General features: G+C 46.5%; 1 protein-coding gene across 5 annotated transcripts in view; it reads left to right on the top strand.

Moving 5' to 3' along the window:
* Window positions 1-484: 484 nt before the first annotated feature.
* The window catches only part of LOC141139009 (extracellular calcium-sensing receptor-like), a 75620-nt gene continuing 57984 nt past the window's right edge, over window positions 485-18120 (top strand). For 4 of the 5 annotated variants that reach the window (XM_073624783.1, XM_073624781.1, XM_073624778.1 and 1 more), the window contains exons 1-2: window positions 485-600; window positions 15057-15902. In XM_073624783.1, the coding sequence (XP_073480884.1) occupies window positions 550-600; window positions 15057-15902 (897 nt within the window). In that variant the 5' untranslated portion in view covers window positions 485-549. Of the gene's footprint in view, window positions 601-722; window positions 1824-15056; window positions 15903-18120 lie in introns of those variants that run through there. The other variant, XM_073624779.1, reaches the window with a different exon arrangement.

The following is an 18120-nucleotide window of genomic DNA, read 5'->3' as shown; positions in this document are numbered from 1 at the left end:
GGAGCGGGTTTTGGGAACAGCCAGGTGTCTGGCCGGTTGATTGAGCAGGTGGGTCCTGGGCTTATAGCAGAATCAGGATTAGGGTTCTGGGCTCCACCCAGAGAGACAGGAGGTCTCCAGGAGTCCAGATGTGCACTAGTGAAAGCCAGAGACCCAAGTCGGAGGATCAGGGCAGTGAGGGGCTGCTTTCTAGATAGATGCTGTGTGCATCTAAGGAGACAGATGAAAGCCTGAAGTGGAAGGCCTGAACAGCAAGGAAGCTAAAAGAGGTACAGTAGTTGTACAGAAACCCTGTTATATGGCCAAGAGGGCTGAAGCGTAAAGCCGAAGTGGCAGTACTATTGAAGAGAGCCAGGTGGCTTGGCATTTCTTCGTTTGTTATTGTTTTTGGGAGAAGAACCCCTGTGTGGGCATCCAAGTGCATGTATGAACTTTCCTTTATTTTGTTCCTTTTAATAAAAGTGGGCTACCACGCCCTTAAACTAAAGTTTTCCTGTTCGCTGTGAAACTCACTGAAAAGGCATCTACCACTGAGCTAGATAATCCCCAATGTCACAAGTGGTGTTCGAATGCGGGCAGAACTGGAGATCCCTGAAAAAAGTAAGTTCATCTGTTTTATATGAACTGTGTTTGTGTGCATGAGACAGCACAAATCTGTGTGTGCAGCTGAGAAAAGCAACTTGCTTTAAAGAGACAGACAGTGCTTAATTTTGCCTGCACTGTGCAAAGTTGTTCTGGAGTGACTGAGTATGGGGCAATCAAAGCTCCAAAAAGAAGCAAGGTTTGCTGAAATGAGAGTCAGAGCTCTGTGGCTGGAGGGGTTGTTACCGCCCGACCGAGCCCCATACATGCCTGATCAGAGTTTACCAAGGAGAAAAAGGGCTGAGGTTGTCCCTAGCAACACTGGTGCAATGAGTGCACAGATGACTGATGGTATGGAGAGTCCACCAGCGTTTGAATCTGCCGTGGATTGGTGCAAGCGGCACCTGGCAGGAATGGACCAAGCTAAAGTGGAAGGCAAGTCAACCTTATATATAAAGAGAGAGCTGCCGGATGTCCATACCTGGGAGATGGGTGTTGTTGCCCCTGGCAACGCTGCTGCAGTTAAACCAGCAGCTGTTGCGAAAAGTGTGAAAGTGACACAGCTTGAAACAGGGTCCAGCGGAGGGAAGCCTGTGTTATGTGTCAGAAGAGAGGCTGATCAAAGGCTGAGACCGAGAGTGGTTGCCCATAGCAACGCAGAGGAAGCCAGTCGGGTTGTCTGTGTACCATGGGCTATGTCTAATAATGATCATGGCACATGGCTTAAGGAGGAGCTGATACAGCATTTTGGAGAGAGCCAGCAAAGTTCTGCTGGGAGAGTGCGGTCTCCCATGGCAACGAGAGTGAAAGTTGTGCCTGAAAGGAGGAGCTGCAGTGGAGATTTGTCTCAGCGTCCCCACAAAGAGGCCTGTCCGTTCCAGCCAGCTGGGAATCACCAGGAGAGAAGCGCTTTGGAAAAAAAATCGTCCAGTACCATGCCTGGAATGTGGCCAGCTGGGGCATGGCATATTTTCTTGCCCTAGGTTATGGAATACGGCTGGAGATAATGTTGCTGAGCAAAAGGTTTTGCCTGCAGGCCCAGATTCCTGTGCAAATATGTTTGCAGTCACCCCTAGCAACAAGGAGTTTCCTGTTGTGGCTGCAGGGGGTGCTAAACAGTGGGAGATGCTGGCTGTAGTTTCATACCTGGCCACCAGGGGGAGTTGGCCAGTAAAAGTGCAGCAGAGGACTGGTTCATAAGACAACGTACTCAAATGAGGATGGTGACCCCAACTACTGCGGTGGGTAAGACTGTCTTTAATGAAATCATGGCTGGATCTGCTGATTTCATGTATAAAAGGACTGGTTACGAGACTGTCCATGATGATGTGAGAGTGACCTCGGTTAGTGGGGCCACTGAATGTGTGCTTGAGAATGACTTTTCCCTACCCAGTGGGAATGCAGGGGTTAAAGTCCAAACAAAACCTGTGTTGATGACTAAAAGTGTTGTGTCTAATGACTGTCAGTCTCAAGTTGGCAGTGGGCTAGGACAGTCTGCAAGAGCTAAAAATGCTATAAGTGTTACTGGTAATGAAAAGTTTGTTGCTGTTGGGAAAACCCCAGGTTCTTTCAGAGCAAAAGTTATCACAAATGGGCCGTTGCCTGTAGCAACGGGTGGTAAGATAGCACAGTTGTCCCCAGAAATCTCCAGGGAACTTCATGTATTGGAGTCGGAGGTTGCCCTGGACAACTGCGATGTCACTCTGGTGGGACAGAGTGGAACTGTACCGTGTAATGGTAATGTGTTAGTATAAGCTGCTAGTACTAAAAATTTGCAGGTAAATGGTGGGTTAACACAACCTGTGAAAAAATGCAAAGGTGTGTGAGGTTTATGAAGCGTCAGCCGAGCAAGGTGGTGAATATGGTGTATTGCAACCTGCTGTGTTAAAACCTGTGTCACCACAGTCTGACATGATTTACAATGACTGGTGTAAATGAGTCTGCAGCTAAGCCAGTCTGTTCTTATGTGTCTCCTTGGGCAGATGGATCGGTTCTGTGGAGTACCGCTGAAGGGAGCGCACATACAATAGATTGGGATAGTTGGGGTAAAAATCTAATCTCCCTGATAGATAAGGCTTTTATGCACAAAAATAAGGTGGACAAAGTTTCTGCTGTGCCAGCAGGAGGGACTGCAGAACAGCTTGTACCTGAGGGCGCGGTGGCTGCTGCAGAGGTTAACCCTCGTGAGCAGGAGGAACCAAATAAGGGCGAGCGCACAGCAGAGACATTGTCCGTGACCCACGAAACTGAGGTTGACCTGGAGTGTCAAAGTGACGTGTCAAAGTGACTTGTCACTGGTAATGTTCTGGAGCAGTTCACTGACGCTGAGCCTGAGAAGTTTGGTATGAGTCCAGCACCTAGCAGCGCTCTGGTGGAGCACCAGGCTGTGTTTACCTCCAGCTGGGAGGAGGTTCCGTTAACCGTTGCAACTTTTCAAGTCTCAGCAAGTGAGTCTTTCTGCATCCCCAGTGTCATGAAAGTCCCCAGGAAGGACTTAGGTCTGGAGTCAAGGGTCTGGTTTATAACCAAAGCATTAAAAGAGATGCTTGAACTTTGGGATGTACAGCCAATCTATACTAATGTGTCTCCTATGACGGTCTGGTACTGCGGAGTACCACTAGGTGGAGCACTGAATGGCAGGCTGTACAGAACAAAGAAGAACAGGACAGGAATGGTTTATTCCTGAATTTGTTACTTTTGTTAAAAGTTGCCACTGCGTATGCTGCTGGATTACGTCCAGAAGAAATAATGTTTGAGAGAGGCTTTGGAGAAATGAAAAATAAGTCTAAAATGTCTGTGGTTTCTCCTCCCAACAGCCAGATGGGAAGCATTTCTGCTGCTATGGTCCAGGGTGGTGCTGGTCAGTTGTCAGTGAAGGGCGTGTATACTGCACCAGTGGAAAAACCACATGAGATGGAAGGGCCAAGTGTGGACCTGAAAGCAGCAGAGATCCTGACCGGGGCTCAAACGAAGGTGGTTAAGGAGACTGGGGTCCCCAGTCCAAGGTTTGGTTTAGGTGACAAACCTAATAAGGTCCCCGAGACAGGGGAATGGATAAGGAGTGCAGTAAAAATTGTAGAGTATGTGGATCAGATGACAGCTTGCCTGTTCAGGTGGATAAAAATACAGATGGCATCCGAACAGGTCAAGTGGTAGGACAGTTGCCTGCAGAGTGGCTGAACCCAGGGGAGGTGATGTCCTGTGAGGTTCCCGTGGGTGATGGCGGCCCTCTGGTATGTGTGCCCTCTGCAGACTCTGCCCTAGCAAATGCTGGGAAAAAAAAGGCATTGGTGACATGTGCAACATTGAGAGGTGTAATGTTGGTTTGAATATGTCTTTCAATGATGAACCAAGTAATGTGTTAATGGTACATGATGATGTAGTGTCCAAAGGTACAGGTAAACCTGGTAAACAATTAGTGACTGCTGAGTCAGGTACCAGAAATAAGAGGAGGGGTCCCGTTATAAACACCATAGAAATGAGCCTCCTACAGTCTCAGAACAGTAGCGCAGAGAGATTTTGGGAAACCAGGAAATTTGAAGCGTGGAAAGGGTTGGAAAGAAAGTCCTTATGGAAATGCACCCAGAAGAAGAGTTGGGAAGGTCTCAAAACCCATAGCAGATTGACAGGGGAGCAAAGAGAGAGACACCAATGGAAGTGGTGGGTTGAGTTCCCCTTTAGGAGAAGTGAGGTTTGACAGGGTTTGACTTCCGTAAGCTGTAGTAAATTATGTGTTTTGCCCTCTGGTTCGAAACAAGGGGGAGGGATATGTGACAGTACAGTTCCCTGTCCTAGTAATTGTTGCCCAGGGTTCTCAAATGGGCAGGTTGAGGGGCTCCAGGGATATTTCATGTGGAGGAATCTGTTTTATCAGCTTCCTCCAAAGTTTGTAAAATCCATTTGGAGACCTGGTGCCCGGAGATTCCATAGCGTTATGGGTGGGATGGAATCTCCAATCCCGGGACCGGGTTTTGGGAACAGCCAGGAGTCTGGCTGGTTGATTGAGCAGGTGGATCCTGGGCTTATAGCAGAATCAGGATTAGGGTTCTGGGCTCCACCCAAAGAGACAGGAGGTCTCCAGGAGTCCAGAAAGTGCAGGTGTGCACTAGTGAAAGCCAGAGAACCAAGTCTGAGGATCAGAGCAGTGAGGGGCTGCTTTCTAGATAGACGCTGTGTGCATCTAAGGATACAGATGAAAGCCTGAACAGCAAGGAAGCTGAAAAGAGGTACAGTAGTTGTACAGGAACCCTGTTATATGGCAAAGAGGGCTGAAGCGTAAAGCCGAAGTGGCAGTACTACTGAAGAGAGCCAGGTGGCTTGGCATTTCTTCATTTGTTATTGTTTTTGGGAGAAGAACCCCTGTGTGGGCATCCAAGTGCATGTGTGAACTTTCCTTTATTTTGTTCCTTTTAATAAAAGTGGGCTACCACGCCCTTACACTAAAGTTCCTGTTTGCTGTGAAACTCACTGAAAAGGCATCTACCACTGAGCTAGATATTCCCCAATGTCACAGTAGGTATTTACACTCTACATCACAACTTATGCCGCGTATACACGGTCGGACTTTTCGTCTACAAAAGTCCAACGGACGCTGACGGACTAAAGCTGGCTGGTAATCCGATCGTGTGTGGGCTTCTCCGGACTTTCAACGGACTTTTTCAGCCTCAAATCCGACGGACTTTAGATTTGAAACATGCTTCAAATCTTTCCGACGGACTCGAGTCCGGTCGAAAAATCCGCTCGTCTGTATGCTAGTCCGACGGACAAAAACCCACGCTAGGGCAGCTATTGGCTACTGGCTATCAACTTCCCTATTTTAGTCCGGTGTATGTCATCAATATATACAAAAATAATCCTGCGCTGCTCATAAGAAAAGAAAAAGCAGCTCACACAACCAACAAAGTATATATGCAAAAAACGACAAAGAGTGTAGCGCTAAAACCTTATCACATATGGGTGGGTAGGTATACAGTGAAAGAGATCACCAATGGAGAGACCCATATATGGCTGAGAAGACCCGTTATAAAAGTTTATGGTCAAACAATAAATAACAGTGTTTTAGTCCTTTTAGATAAACAATTTATATAAATCCAGTATCCCAAAACAGGCAGACCAGCTTACTACCACCAAGAGAAATGAAGGCTTACCAGATGTGGTGGACCCGGCAGGGCATACGCCAAACTGGGTCAGATAAGGCTTGGGTGGTAGAAAGCTGTGGATATCTGTGGTGTCACAGACTGCTTGATTCCTCCAACTGGTGTCCGGATCCTGGAAGATGTGTGGAATTCAAGGGATATGGATGGTTCTATAAGTCCCAGGGTGGAGGGGGTGAGGTATTCCGTGGGTGGTTCCCTCAAACCAACATTCATTGGGTATAGATATTGAACAGAGAAGAAAGAAAAAAGGGCCACATAGTGTAAATCCGCATAAAAAGTTTAATGAAGGCTATAAGGAAATACACTCACGTATAAGTCCACAGGATAATACAGCGCTGAGAAAAAGTGGCGACAATGGGGTCCTGCCCGGCGCGTTTCGTCCTAAAAAGGCGTCATCTGGGGGGTTACCCCCACTGTAGCCACACTCATATATATAAGGGGTGCTTCAATTATCATGAAAAGCGGCTCCACATTGAAAAGACAGCACTTCCGGTATTGGCCAAAATGGCCGACCGGCGTGCGTTCCAAGCTTGCGTTCCACACGTCACTTCCGGGTTGGAGGATGAACCGGAAGTGGGGAAACGATCAAGAATGGAAAAACAGAAAAAAACTGGCAGGGCTAAGTGTGGCAGAATGTCTTAAACTAGCTGATAGTGTAAACATGCAGTAAGAGTGATAATGAGGAGGAACAACCTGGTGCTGCGCATTGCGCAATGTGTGTGCGCAGAAGGCCGTGGGAAGTGTCTCAGAATATGTCAACAGGAAGTGACATAGGTGGAGACGGTGAGCGCTACAGCAGGCGCTGTGATTGGTCTTACCAGGTGGGGAAGAGAAGATGGCATGTAATTAAGTAGACGATGTGACTGGTGGTACAAGTACAGAAGCGCTTGATGGAGTATCGTTTCTGTGTAACTGTTGAAATAAAGGATGTAGTCTTCCTTCCTATACCAGAATTATGCCGACATACTATGCATTTTCTGCAAGAGTAGAACCCTTCCATTTCATGAAAAAGGGGTTGGTGTACAGGGGGGTCAATGATATTCGGGGCAATTTTGCTTCGCAAGGTGGGCGCACCCCTGAAGATGACTTTCGCCCTGTCGGGTAAGATAGTGTTCAAAACCCGGTCATTCTTAAGAATGTCCCAATGTCTGGACATAATAGCTTTAACCTGTTTATGTTGATTGGAGAAGGCAGTAAAAAGGGACCGTTCTTTCTTAGGCTTCTCAACAAGGAGAGACTCCCTATTGGTTTCTAGGGCACGCTGAAACTCTCGATCAACAAGTTGGGAGTCATAGTTCTTATCTACCAATTTCGCCTTCAAGAGGGCAGATTGTGTTTTAAAGGCTTCAGTGCTGGAACAATTTCTTCGAAGTCTAAGAAATTGGCTTTTCGGTACTGAATCTAACCAGGACCGGTGATGACAACTATCTGGGGGGATAAAACTGTTCCGGTCCGTGGTTTTGAAGTGGGTCTGGAAGTGAAAGAGACCGTCACGAATTTCAATCTCTAGATCCAAGAAGTTAATTTTTTGTTTACTGGTTGTATAAGTCAGGGAGATGCCGCGATCATTGGTGTTCAAACGTTGGAAAAATAAATCCAACGATTCGGCACTACCTTTCCATAGGAGGAGGATGTCGTCGATGTAACGCGCCCACAAAATTAGGGAAGGATCCCTATTGGCATAGACGACATCCTCCTCCCACTTGGCCATGAATAGATTGGCGAGGCTGGGGGCAAATTTAGCCCCCATAGCCACGCCACGCAGCTGATGGTAGTACTGCAGGTCAAACCAGAAATAACTTCGCTTAGTAGCGAACTCTAAAAGTTCCATAATAAAAGAGCACTGAAAAGGTGCAATAGTAGGCTCCCTCTCAAGGAAGTACCGGACAGCCTCTAAGCCCTTGTCTTGGGGTATGCAGGTATACAGGGAGGCCACATCAGCTGTGGCAATGATATGGTCACCCTGCAGACCCAAACCCTCAAGCGTGCGTATGGTAGCCCCTGTGTCCTTCAGGTAGGAGGGCATGCGCCTGACCAGAGGCTGTAAATAAAAATCAATGTACCGGCCTATACGTGAGGTGACAGAATCAATGCCACTCACGATAGGCCGGCCCGGGGGTTGAACTGGGTTTTTGTGTACCTTTGGTAGGTAATATATAGTTGGAACTCTGGGTGCCAAGGGCACTAAAAACTCTCTCTCTTTTCTATTTAGAATTCCCTGGTCATAGCCCTTCTTGACAATGGCAGACAGTTCTCTTTTAAAACGATTAGTGGGATTGCTGGGTAGTATTTTGTATGTGTCAGGTTCGTTAAGAATCCTGTACATTTCAGTTATGTAGTCTTTCTTGTCTAAGACCACAATACCACCACCCTTGTCCGCTGGACGGATCACGAGATCTTTCTGTGAACATAGGGACTTCAAGCCAGTGTTGGACAAGGAGTGGTGGAATGTGCGTTTATCCGGAAGTTTGGATAAATCTTTAAGAACTAAGTCCCTGAACAAACTGATGGCCGGTGCCATGGGGACTGGTGGGGTGAATAGTGAGGGGTTTGACAGGCCCGAATGAACTGTACCTGCTGTTGCGCACCTCTCCTTTCTAACGGGGTTGGAAGTGAGGTAACGTTGGATATGTAATTTCCGAATATATTTATGAACATCTATAAAAGTGCCGAACCTGTCAAGCTTCTTAGGGGGGGCAAATTTAAGTCTCTTATCAAGTACGGACAGCTCCTCCTTGGTCAATGGCTTGGCACTTAAATTAAAAACACCCTGGCCCTTCAAGTTCTCCTTCGTTTTCCTCTTTTGCATTCTCCAACCTCCCCTTGTACCTCTCTTGGGTCGGGACCCCTTTTTCTGGGCCTTTGGACCTCGTGAAAAACCTGCGCATGGCGTGGATTGGTGTTAGAGGGAGGGTAATCTTGAAACGACTGTTCGTGTCTCGATCCAGGGTTATAGTCATACTCATCTCTAAAGTCATCCTCCCAGGTGTTTCTAAGGGGTAAAAACCTGTTTTGGGTAGTCAGGGGTGGTTGATCATAGTAGTAGGGATTCTGATGGTAAGTATCCATGTGTGACCCTAGTCGGGTTTGGGAGGCCTCTCGTGGTCCTAAGTGAGATTCAGGGGGATACCTTCCCCGGCCCCGTTGACCTCTACCACCTTGTTTCCCTCTACTTTGACCCCTACCTCCATGGATTTTATACTAAGTGTGGGGGTCATGGGAATATCTGTTGGTGCGGGATGGCAATTCGTATCTTAGATTACCATTCCTCACCATATGAGTAGGGGTACCTAGGGGTTGTGCCCCTATGTCAGCTGTTCTAGCTGTGGACGTGCCAGGAGGGCAAGGAACGGGGGGTGCCGATGAGGCATCATTGGGGTTCACGGAGTGCAACTTCTGCCACCCGAAAACGTTCCCCGTTCTATAGTCCCCTACATCTCTGGAATACTTTTTTTGTTTTTTGTTCCTCTGTTCCTTATCCTCCTTTTCAAGATGTTTTTGAAGGTTGGAGGAAAGAACAGAGTACTCTGAGGAATTCTTATGGGTTAGAAGTTTATCCTTAATCTCCTTGATCTCGCCATCTAACAAGGTTAATTTATGGTGTTTCTTGGATATGAGGACACCAAGAAGATTAATCCCTGCCTCATTAAAGTATTTGTACCAGGATTCTACATCTGGTTCTCCTTGGGGGGGATGTACATCCCACCTGAGGCTTCTGGGAACCATATGTTCTGAGACATATTGTTCCAAAAAGACCATGTCCCATTGCAGGTGCAATTCAGAGGTCATGATGTTTTTAAGCCTCATGAATAAACCGCCTATTTCGGTATCATGACTAGTGACGACAAAGACTCCGTCCGTATTAACGGTACGAGAGGCCCTGTAGTCAAAGACATCCATTGTATTATCAAATGGACTGGGCTGCAGCAGAATGTGTTATCAAAACAAACGTGACCAATATATACAAAAATAATCCTGCGCTGCTCATAAGAAAAGAAAAAGCAGCTCACACAACCAACAAAGTATATATGCAAAAAACGACAAAGAGTGTAGCGCTAAAACCTTATCACATATGGGTGGGTAGGTATACAGTGAAAGAGATCACCAATGGATAGACCCATATATGGCTGAGAAGACCCGTTATAAAAGTTTATGGTCAAACAATAAATAACAGTGTTTTAGTCCTTTAGATAAACAATTTATATAAATCCAGTATCCCAAAACAGGCAGACCAGCTTACTATCACCGAGAGAAATGAAGGCTTACCAGATGTGGTGGACCCGGCAGGGCATACGCCAAACTGGGTCAGATAAGGCTTGGGTGGTAGAAAGCTGTGGATATCTGTGGTGTCACAGACTGCTTGATTCCTCCAACTGGTGTCCGGATCCTGGAAGATGTGTGGAATTCAAGGGATATGGATGGTTCTATAAGTCCCAGGGTGGAGGGGGTGAGGTATTCCGTGGGTGGTTCCCTCAAACCAACATTCATTGGGTATAGATATTGAACAGAGAAGAAAGAAAAAAGGGCCACATAGTGTAAATCCGCATAAAAAGTTTAATGAAGGCTATAAGGAAATACACTCACGTATAAGTCCACAGGATAATACAGCGCTGAGAAAAAGTGGCGACAATGGGGTCCTGCCCGACGCATTTCGTCCTAAAAAGGCGTCATCTGGGGGGTTACCCCCACTGTAGCCACACTCATATATATATAAGGGGTGCTTCAATTATCATGAAAAGCGGCTCCACATTGAAAAGACAGCACTTCCGGTATTGGCCAAAATGGCCGACCGGCGTGCGTTCCAAGCTTGCGTTCCACACGTCACTTCCGGGTTGGAGGATGAACCGGAAGTGGGGAAACGATCAAGAATGGAAAAACAGAAAAAAACTGGCAGGGCTAAGTGTGGCAGAATGTCTTAAACTAGCTGATAGTGTAAACATGCAGTAGGAGTGATAATGAGGAGGAACAACCTGGTGCTGCGCATTGCGCAATGTGTGTGCGCAGAAGGCCGTGGGAAGTGTCTCAGAATATGTCAACAGGAAGTGACATAGGTGGAGACGGTGAGCGCTACAGCAGGCGCTGTGATTGGTCTTACCAGGTGGGGAAGAGAAGATGGAGTGGGAGGGGCGAGTGAGCGCCGAAAGGCTGTGATTGGCCATACAGTATGAAGCTCCACCCAAAGAGACAGGAGGTCTCCAGGAGTCCAGAGAGTGCAGGTGTGCACTAGTGAAAGCCAGAGAACCAAGTCTGAGGATCAGAGCAGTGAGGGGCTGCTTTCTAGATAGACGCTGTGTGCATCTAAGGATACAGATGAAAGCCTGAACAGCAAGGAAGCTGAAAAGAGGTACAGTAGTTGTACAGGAACCCTGTTATATGGCAAAGAGGGCTGAAGCGTAAAGCCGAAGTGGCAGTACTACTGAAGAGAGCCAGGTGGCTTGGCATTTCTTCATTTGTTATTGTTTTTGGGAGAAGAACCCCTGTGTGGGCATCCAAGTGCATGTGTGAACTTTCCTTTATTTTGTTCCTTTTAATAAAAGTGGGCTACCACGCCCTTACACTAAAGTTCCTGTTTGCTGTGAAACTCACTGAAAAGGCATCTACCACTGAGCTAGATATTCCCCAATGTCACAGTAGGTATTTACACTCTACATCACAACTTATGCCGCGTATACACGGTCGGACTTTTCGTCTACAAAAGTCCAACGGACGCTGACGGACTAAAGCTGGCTGGTAATCCGATCGTGTGTGGGCTTCTCCGGACTTTCAACTGACTTTTTCAGCCTCAAATCCGACGGACTTTAGATTTGAAACATGCTTCAAATCTTTCCGACGGACTCGAGTCCGGTCGAAAAATCCGCTCGTCTGTATGCTAGTCCGACGGACAAAAACCCACGCTAGGGCAGCTATTGGCTACTGGCTATCAACTTCCTTATTTTAGTCCGGTGTACGTCATCACGTAAGAATTCGACGGACTTTTGTGTGATCGTGTGTAGGCAAGTCTGTTCGTTAGAAAGTCCGCCGCAAGTCTGTCGAAAGTCCGTCGAAAGTCTGTCGGACAGGCTGTCGGACTTTTGTAGCTGAAAAATCCGACCGTGTGTACGCCCCATAACACTCCTAGCTACAGGTCCCTGCAGCTAAACACATAGAACATTTCTGAGCCAGAGCATTTCTCCCGCAGGAAAAATACTCTGCTCGCAGCATTCTTGTCCTCTGAAACGATGTGGACGGACAGCCGTCCTATCCCTTATGATCCTAAGAGAAAACATAAGTCGTACATCCTGCACTTACATTCTACCTATACACTATACAAATCTCCACTGAAAGGGGGTTATGATACTTCCAGCAAAGAAAATATGTAACACACACACATATATATATATATATATATGTCTGCTTGTTTTGTTCTATCAGAATCTAAAAAACAGAACAACCACAACAAAACCTATATATTACACTTGAGAACAGTCCTTCTTTGGCTCCTGACAGGAGGGGCCCCTCCCCAGACAAACAGGCTCCAAAGAGGTGAGCAAGAACAGTGCACCCAAAGTGTCCATGACTGGACAGTCTCTTTATCAGGCACACTGGGTGGCAGGCATAGTCTGTTCCTGCAAAAGTCAGAAAGGAAACACATACAACTCTGCCACTTCCCTGCAGTCCATGTGCCTACTTCCATGGTGACTGTACAGCACAGCAGTCCTCCTCACACATAGAAGCAGGGATCCAGCAATCTCCTCCTTCTATCCTTTCCTCTCTGATAGAGACCGAATGGCTCCTGGTAGGCTGACCCACCTTTACAACCAGGACTCGATCCCTGTAGATAGCACGCCCGATTTCCACTCCTCACTAATGTCCACAAATTGAGCCCAGGCTTCACTTTCTGGCACCCGCAGGGGTTTGGGGATTTGCAGAAAATCCCAGATATGCTCCCACTCTCCCCGTGAGGTCTCCACAATGTCCATTATCTGGGAGGGGACATATGGGTAGTCCAGACCCCAGTCCAGAGCAACCCTTCTGCACTGTCACATGTGTTACAATGTCTTATTTCTATATGTAGTTTGTACTTATGTAGCCATGCCCCTGTAGGGGTTGCTGAATGTAGTGGTTTACCTGTCACCCTGCCCAGCTCGGCATCCATCTCACAGACACTCAGAGACATAGAACAGTCCATAAGCTTTGTTTTTTTTGTATTTTATTGAGGCCATTGAACTTGGATGGGAAATGTGAAATTATGGGATGCCAAGGAACATTCAGTGCAACTTGCTTGGGACTTCTATATACACTCCAGTATATACACTCCAATTTTCTCTCCAGCACAAACTCTTGCTTAAGATCTTTTATCCTTCACTCCTCCAGCACTTCACTTGCTGCATAACGTTACTCCTCCAGCACTTCACTTCCTGCAGACTGATACTCCTCCAGCACTTCCCTTGCTGCAGACTGTTACTCCTCTAGACTAGCTAGCACCGCTTGATTAGGCCTGACACTATCTCAGCCAGGCCTCAGTGAACTGCCTTCTGCGGGCAGGGACCTCGGGCCTGGGGGTGTAGAAACAGTTCAGATGCTAACTGTCCTCTATTCAGCTACCAATCCTAGATAACTCTCTTCAGGTCCTGCCAGTCAGCCTGGCTGCAATGACCCTTTTCCACTGCCCTTTCCTCAGTCCACTCTTCTGGTTCTGCACCCATCTCAAACTGCAATCTCCCAGTTCTCTCAGGAGTGCGCCGCTCCAGTCCTCCCGACTTTGTTCCACTCACCAGCCCTCCTGGCTGTGACCAGTTGTCCTCCCTGGAGTCTCTTAGTAGTGTTCTCTCCTACTGTCCTCTCCTTGCTATCTCATGTGCCTCTCCTTCCAGGATCTTGTCTCTTCTCCTGGATGCACCTGAGCCCCGGCCCAGGGTCCCCCCCCCCCCCCCCCCAGACTGGGGAGCTCTCCGTGGGCCCCGACAGCCATCACACTCTCTCACTCCAGATCTTCCACCCAACAACTCCTCCCCAGCTGGGCTAACCCTGGGAATTTAAAGAGGCCTGCCCCCTACCAATCCAAGTTGGGGATTGGTCAAGGCTCCTTAGAATACCCAAGGCAGCTCCTCCTCTCTTTCTAGTACCTTCTAGAAAGAAGAGGGAGGTGACAGTGCTGCTACCTGTGAGTCACCCAGCCCTGCCCTAAGCCACTCCCAGCCCAGAATGAAAACAAACAGACCTAGCCACCAGCTAAGCCTGCCTACATTTTCCTACTCTCCAGAAAAAAAATCATCACTCTAGCACCTACCTAACTAGAGGGTGCTACACTTACATATTTCCAAAATGCTTTTTAGGGACACCTTTTTTTCTGTGTCCCAGAAAGCCACTGTAGGCAGATCATTGCTTTAATTAGGGGCAGGGCATTCATTTATTATGGGTGTGGTTCTACAATAAGCAAGATAAATATAAAGGTGAAAAGTGGGCATGGCTAATTACACTAAATATTGGGTGTGGCTTAAAGAGGGTGTAGTTAAATAGAGTCTGAGATGACTTACACAGTGCAGAATGTGGTAATGGTAAATAGGAAATGTACAGTGCAGAACGAAGTGTGAACCTTCACCCCATATCAACTTTTTAAAGAATGAAGATGACATGGTAGATGACTGTGTGCAGGATGGAGATGACATGATAGATGACCCTCGGGTACCCACGTCGCCTCACTCAGACTGACCAATCTGCAAACAGGCAGGCAGCACCTGACTTTCTATAGAAGGAGGAAGTAGGGGGAGGGATCTCTATGACTGTGAGTGTGTCTCTATTTTGATTCGACCGTTTTCAATACAGTTAACCGGCATGTCTCAGAGTTATCCGTGAAAGAGCTAAATTTTCAGGATTCTGGACAAGCTCTGAACGGAACATTGGTCAGATTTTCAGGAATGTCCCAGCGTTTCAGGACTGTTGGCAACTATGTACTTATCTCTTCAGTTATATAAGACTCATACTAAATCATTGAAAACCTCCTATAATTCCTAATGCAAATCTATAGGTATCATCTGTCAATAGACTTTTATGATAACAACAAACTCTATATTTCGCTTAACCTGTAATTGATTTATTGGTAGATCAAGGATGATGACTGCATCCTTGGTGCACAGATAACCACACATATTTTATGCATTTATAGCACATAAAGTATGCCATAATGTAAAGATCTCATTTAAAAATGACCCTGCAATAATTCCTAACACCTAAATGAAAATGAAAGCTCCACATGTTTAAAATGATGATTATTTGTTACATTTATCCTTATGTTTAAATCAGTCCTAAGCAATGATATTTATGTCATTCCCTTCACAGATCAGTCATGGGGCAACCCTGTCAGCTCTGAGCAATAAAATTAATTTTCCGTCCTTTTTCCGCACCATGCCCAGCAACCTCTTTCAGAACATTGCTCTCATCCAGCTGGTTGGTCGGTTTGGTTGGACTTGGGTTGGCATGCTGGTGGTGGACAATGATGTTGGGCAGCAGGGTGCCCAGGTTATACGAGCTGGGATAGAGAGAAATGGAGGCTGCATTGGTTTTCTGGAGAAAATCCATCTGAGTTATTCAACCCAGAAGATCAAGAGAGTGGTGGATATCATTAAAAGAAGCTCTGTTAATGTGATTGTTCTTCATAGCCAAGAGGTCCACGTGAAGGCCCTGCTAGATGCCATGTTTGATGAAGAAGTCACTGGGAAAATTTTCATCTCTTCAGCTTCCTTCATAATCACCCCTGGACTTTTCTCTAAGAAAGCCTGGAAAGTTCTAAATGGGACAATTGGGCTGGTTCCCAGTGCTGCTCCTTTACCAGGATTTGAGAAGTTCCTCCTAAACCTTCACCCAAATGCAAACACAACATATCCATTTATTAGACTGTTCTGGGAGAAAGCTTTCAGCTGCTACTGGCCTGTTGAAAATCCAGATAGCGAGAGGTCAAATGCTCCCATTTTAAAGGAAGACGTGACCTGCACTGGTGAGGAAGGGTTCAGAAGTGAGATTGCTCAATTATTTGAGACAAATGATCTCAGCTTGACTTATCATGCCTACTTGGCAGTATATGCCTATACACACACTCTGCATTCACTGCTTGGCTGTCCAACTACATCGGAGGGTTATTTCAATCATGGAGTATGCTCAAATATTAATGATGCTCAGCCCAAAAAGGTGTGTGACAAATGATGTATGAAATCTAAATACTTAGATTGTGATCTGTATTCATGATCATTTATATAGAGCAAACTGATAAATAGCAAAAGCATAAACTCACTTTCAGCAGTTTGCAATCTTGAAGAGAAAAGTGAGAGTGCTTTTTTTTCTGCTGAAATTTAACAGGAATAACTACTGCCTTGTGAAGCTCATTTCGTGTGTCTAGTATGTCAATGTGTTACTCTTTCTATGGCCTTTCCTGTCCAGTTACTTTAATGACATAAGCCTCCACTTTACACTGCTTTCTTACTCAATTTAAATAATAATGCAAGGGCTTCCAATCACTGTTTTGTTTTTTCCCCTGCTTCTTTAACATGTGTAGCAAGGTCCCAGGCCTCCTTCAGTCTAATAAGAACCTCCAGGGCCAGAGATAGCTGACATCCTTCTGTATATGGCGGGTTGTGTGGCATGTTGGGTCCAATGCAAGTAGATTCATTGGGCGCCAGACACTTCCTGGATGCAAAAGAGATTTTATTTCTCTTAACAGAACTTTGGGAGAGAGGGTTAGGGCCAGGACACCCTTAGGTAGTTGCAATATTAATTGGCAGACTCCGAGACTTTAACAGAAGGACAGCCATGCAGGGAAAGGCATCCAGCAAGATGCCACATCTGCAAGTGGAGGAGCACTTTCTCCTATGGCAACAGTCTTTACCAGTTTCTAACACAAAAGTCTAACGGTTCCTTCACTTCCACTACAATCTCCTCTTGTACTTCTTCAGACCACTGAGCTCCCAGTCTCTCTCACTAGACTTGATGATTCACTGCCACTGAATCCCTTGAGCTCCTCCAATCTTCACGGTAGTATCTTCCTCAAGCATCACCCCCACTTCCCTGCTGGGTCCCTAGCTTGGCACTCGAGATACCTCTCAAGCTTCACCCCACTGGCCTGCTCGGTCCCTGGCTTGACACATAAGGCTGCTTTGCAAGCGTCACCTCCGCTGGCTGGGTCCCTGGCTTGATACCCTTTGAAGTTTCCTGATTCTTCACCGTCCCCGGTTAGTGAAAATACTGCTCTGGTTCTTGCTTCAACTGCTCACTGTGGTCCCTGGTAATAAGGGGGTTGGTCCCTTAGTGGCAACAGCTTTCCTTCTACCTCTGACCACAGGTTTTCTGGCAGGCAGAACCGTCAATTCTGGTTGGACTGCAAGCCGCAATCCAACCCTGCGCTGCTCTCTTGCTTCTGGATAGGACCTCAGACAGCCTAGCAGCCAGATGTGCCCGGGATAGGCCCAATCTCCAGCCTAGTAGCCCAGGCAATACAACACATGTCCACCCAGACAGCCGTCCAGGTGGCACAGAACACTGATAACCTGACTCCACCCAAATATATAGGACCTCCCAGCAGGCCAAGGGATTCAAGAAAACCCCTGCCCATTTGCTGAGATACCCCATATACCCATAATCTGACCTTGCATTGCCCTTCTTGGTACCCGGCCACCTAGTGGCAGAAGAGAAAAGTGCAACAACGCCAAACTTAGGGAGAAATCAATTGATCCCTAATAATTATCCAAGGTAGCTACTCCTGACAGGTAAATCTAGGAGCAACCCTGCCTAAACTCCAGGGTGCTACACATGTGTTAATAAGGACCTAAAATCTGTAATTGTTCAATAGAAATAATTGTATCTTGATTACAGCAATAGAAGACTGGGAGTGTGGAAGTAAGGGGATCATGGCTATTAAGGCTCTTGGACAACTTGACTAAGACAACTTGGAAGTCAAGTCAAGGTTCAGACTGGCTTGCTTTCAGATTGGCCAGCATGTTATGCCCTGTGCTCATCTATGTACATCTTTCTTAGAGTAGATGTCTACTTGTGTTTTATCTAAGGAGGAGGCCATGCTCTGCTCTTTAAAGAATTGCTTCCCTATCTATTTATCCAGCAACACCAATCGTAATTACTCAAAACCAAACAGCCCCTACTAAAGTGGCAAATAAGAAGCCAATGATCAATTAATTTCTCTATGTAATTACGACTAGCAAAATCCTTACTAATGACCAAACAAAGACAGCAGACGTGGTAGTGTAGATATTTACTACTGTTGCTGGTCTCTGTAAGTCTATACTGCTTAAGACTATGGACCTTTCAGACAGGTAACAACAGTTTCTTACCAGAACAATATAGTTCCTGGATGCTGAGATAACAAATTGCTTCAAATGCACTAGACACAAGCCAAAAG

The sequence above is a fragment of the Aquarana catesbeiana genome, linkage group LG04, assembly GCF_042186555.1.
Source record: "Aquarana catesbeiana isolate 2022-GZ linkage group LG04, ASM4218655v1, whole genome shotgun sequence".
Lineage (NCBI taxonomy): Eukaryota > Metazoa > Chordata > Amphibia > Anura > Ranidae > Aquarana > Aquarana catesbeiana.
This window is presented reverse-complemented; position numbering and strand designations above follow the sequence as displayed.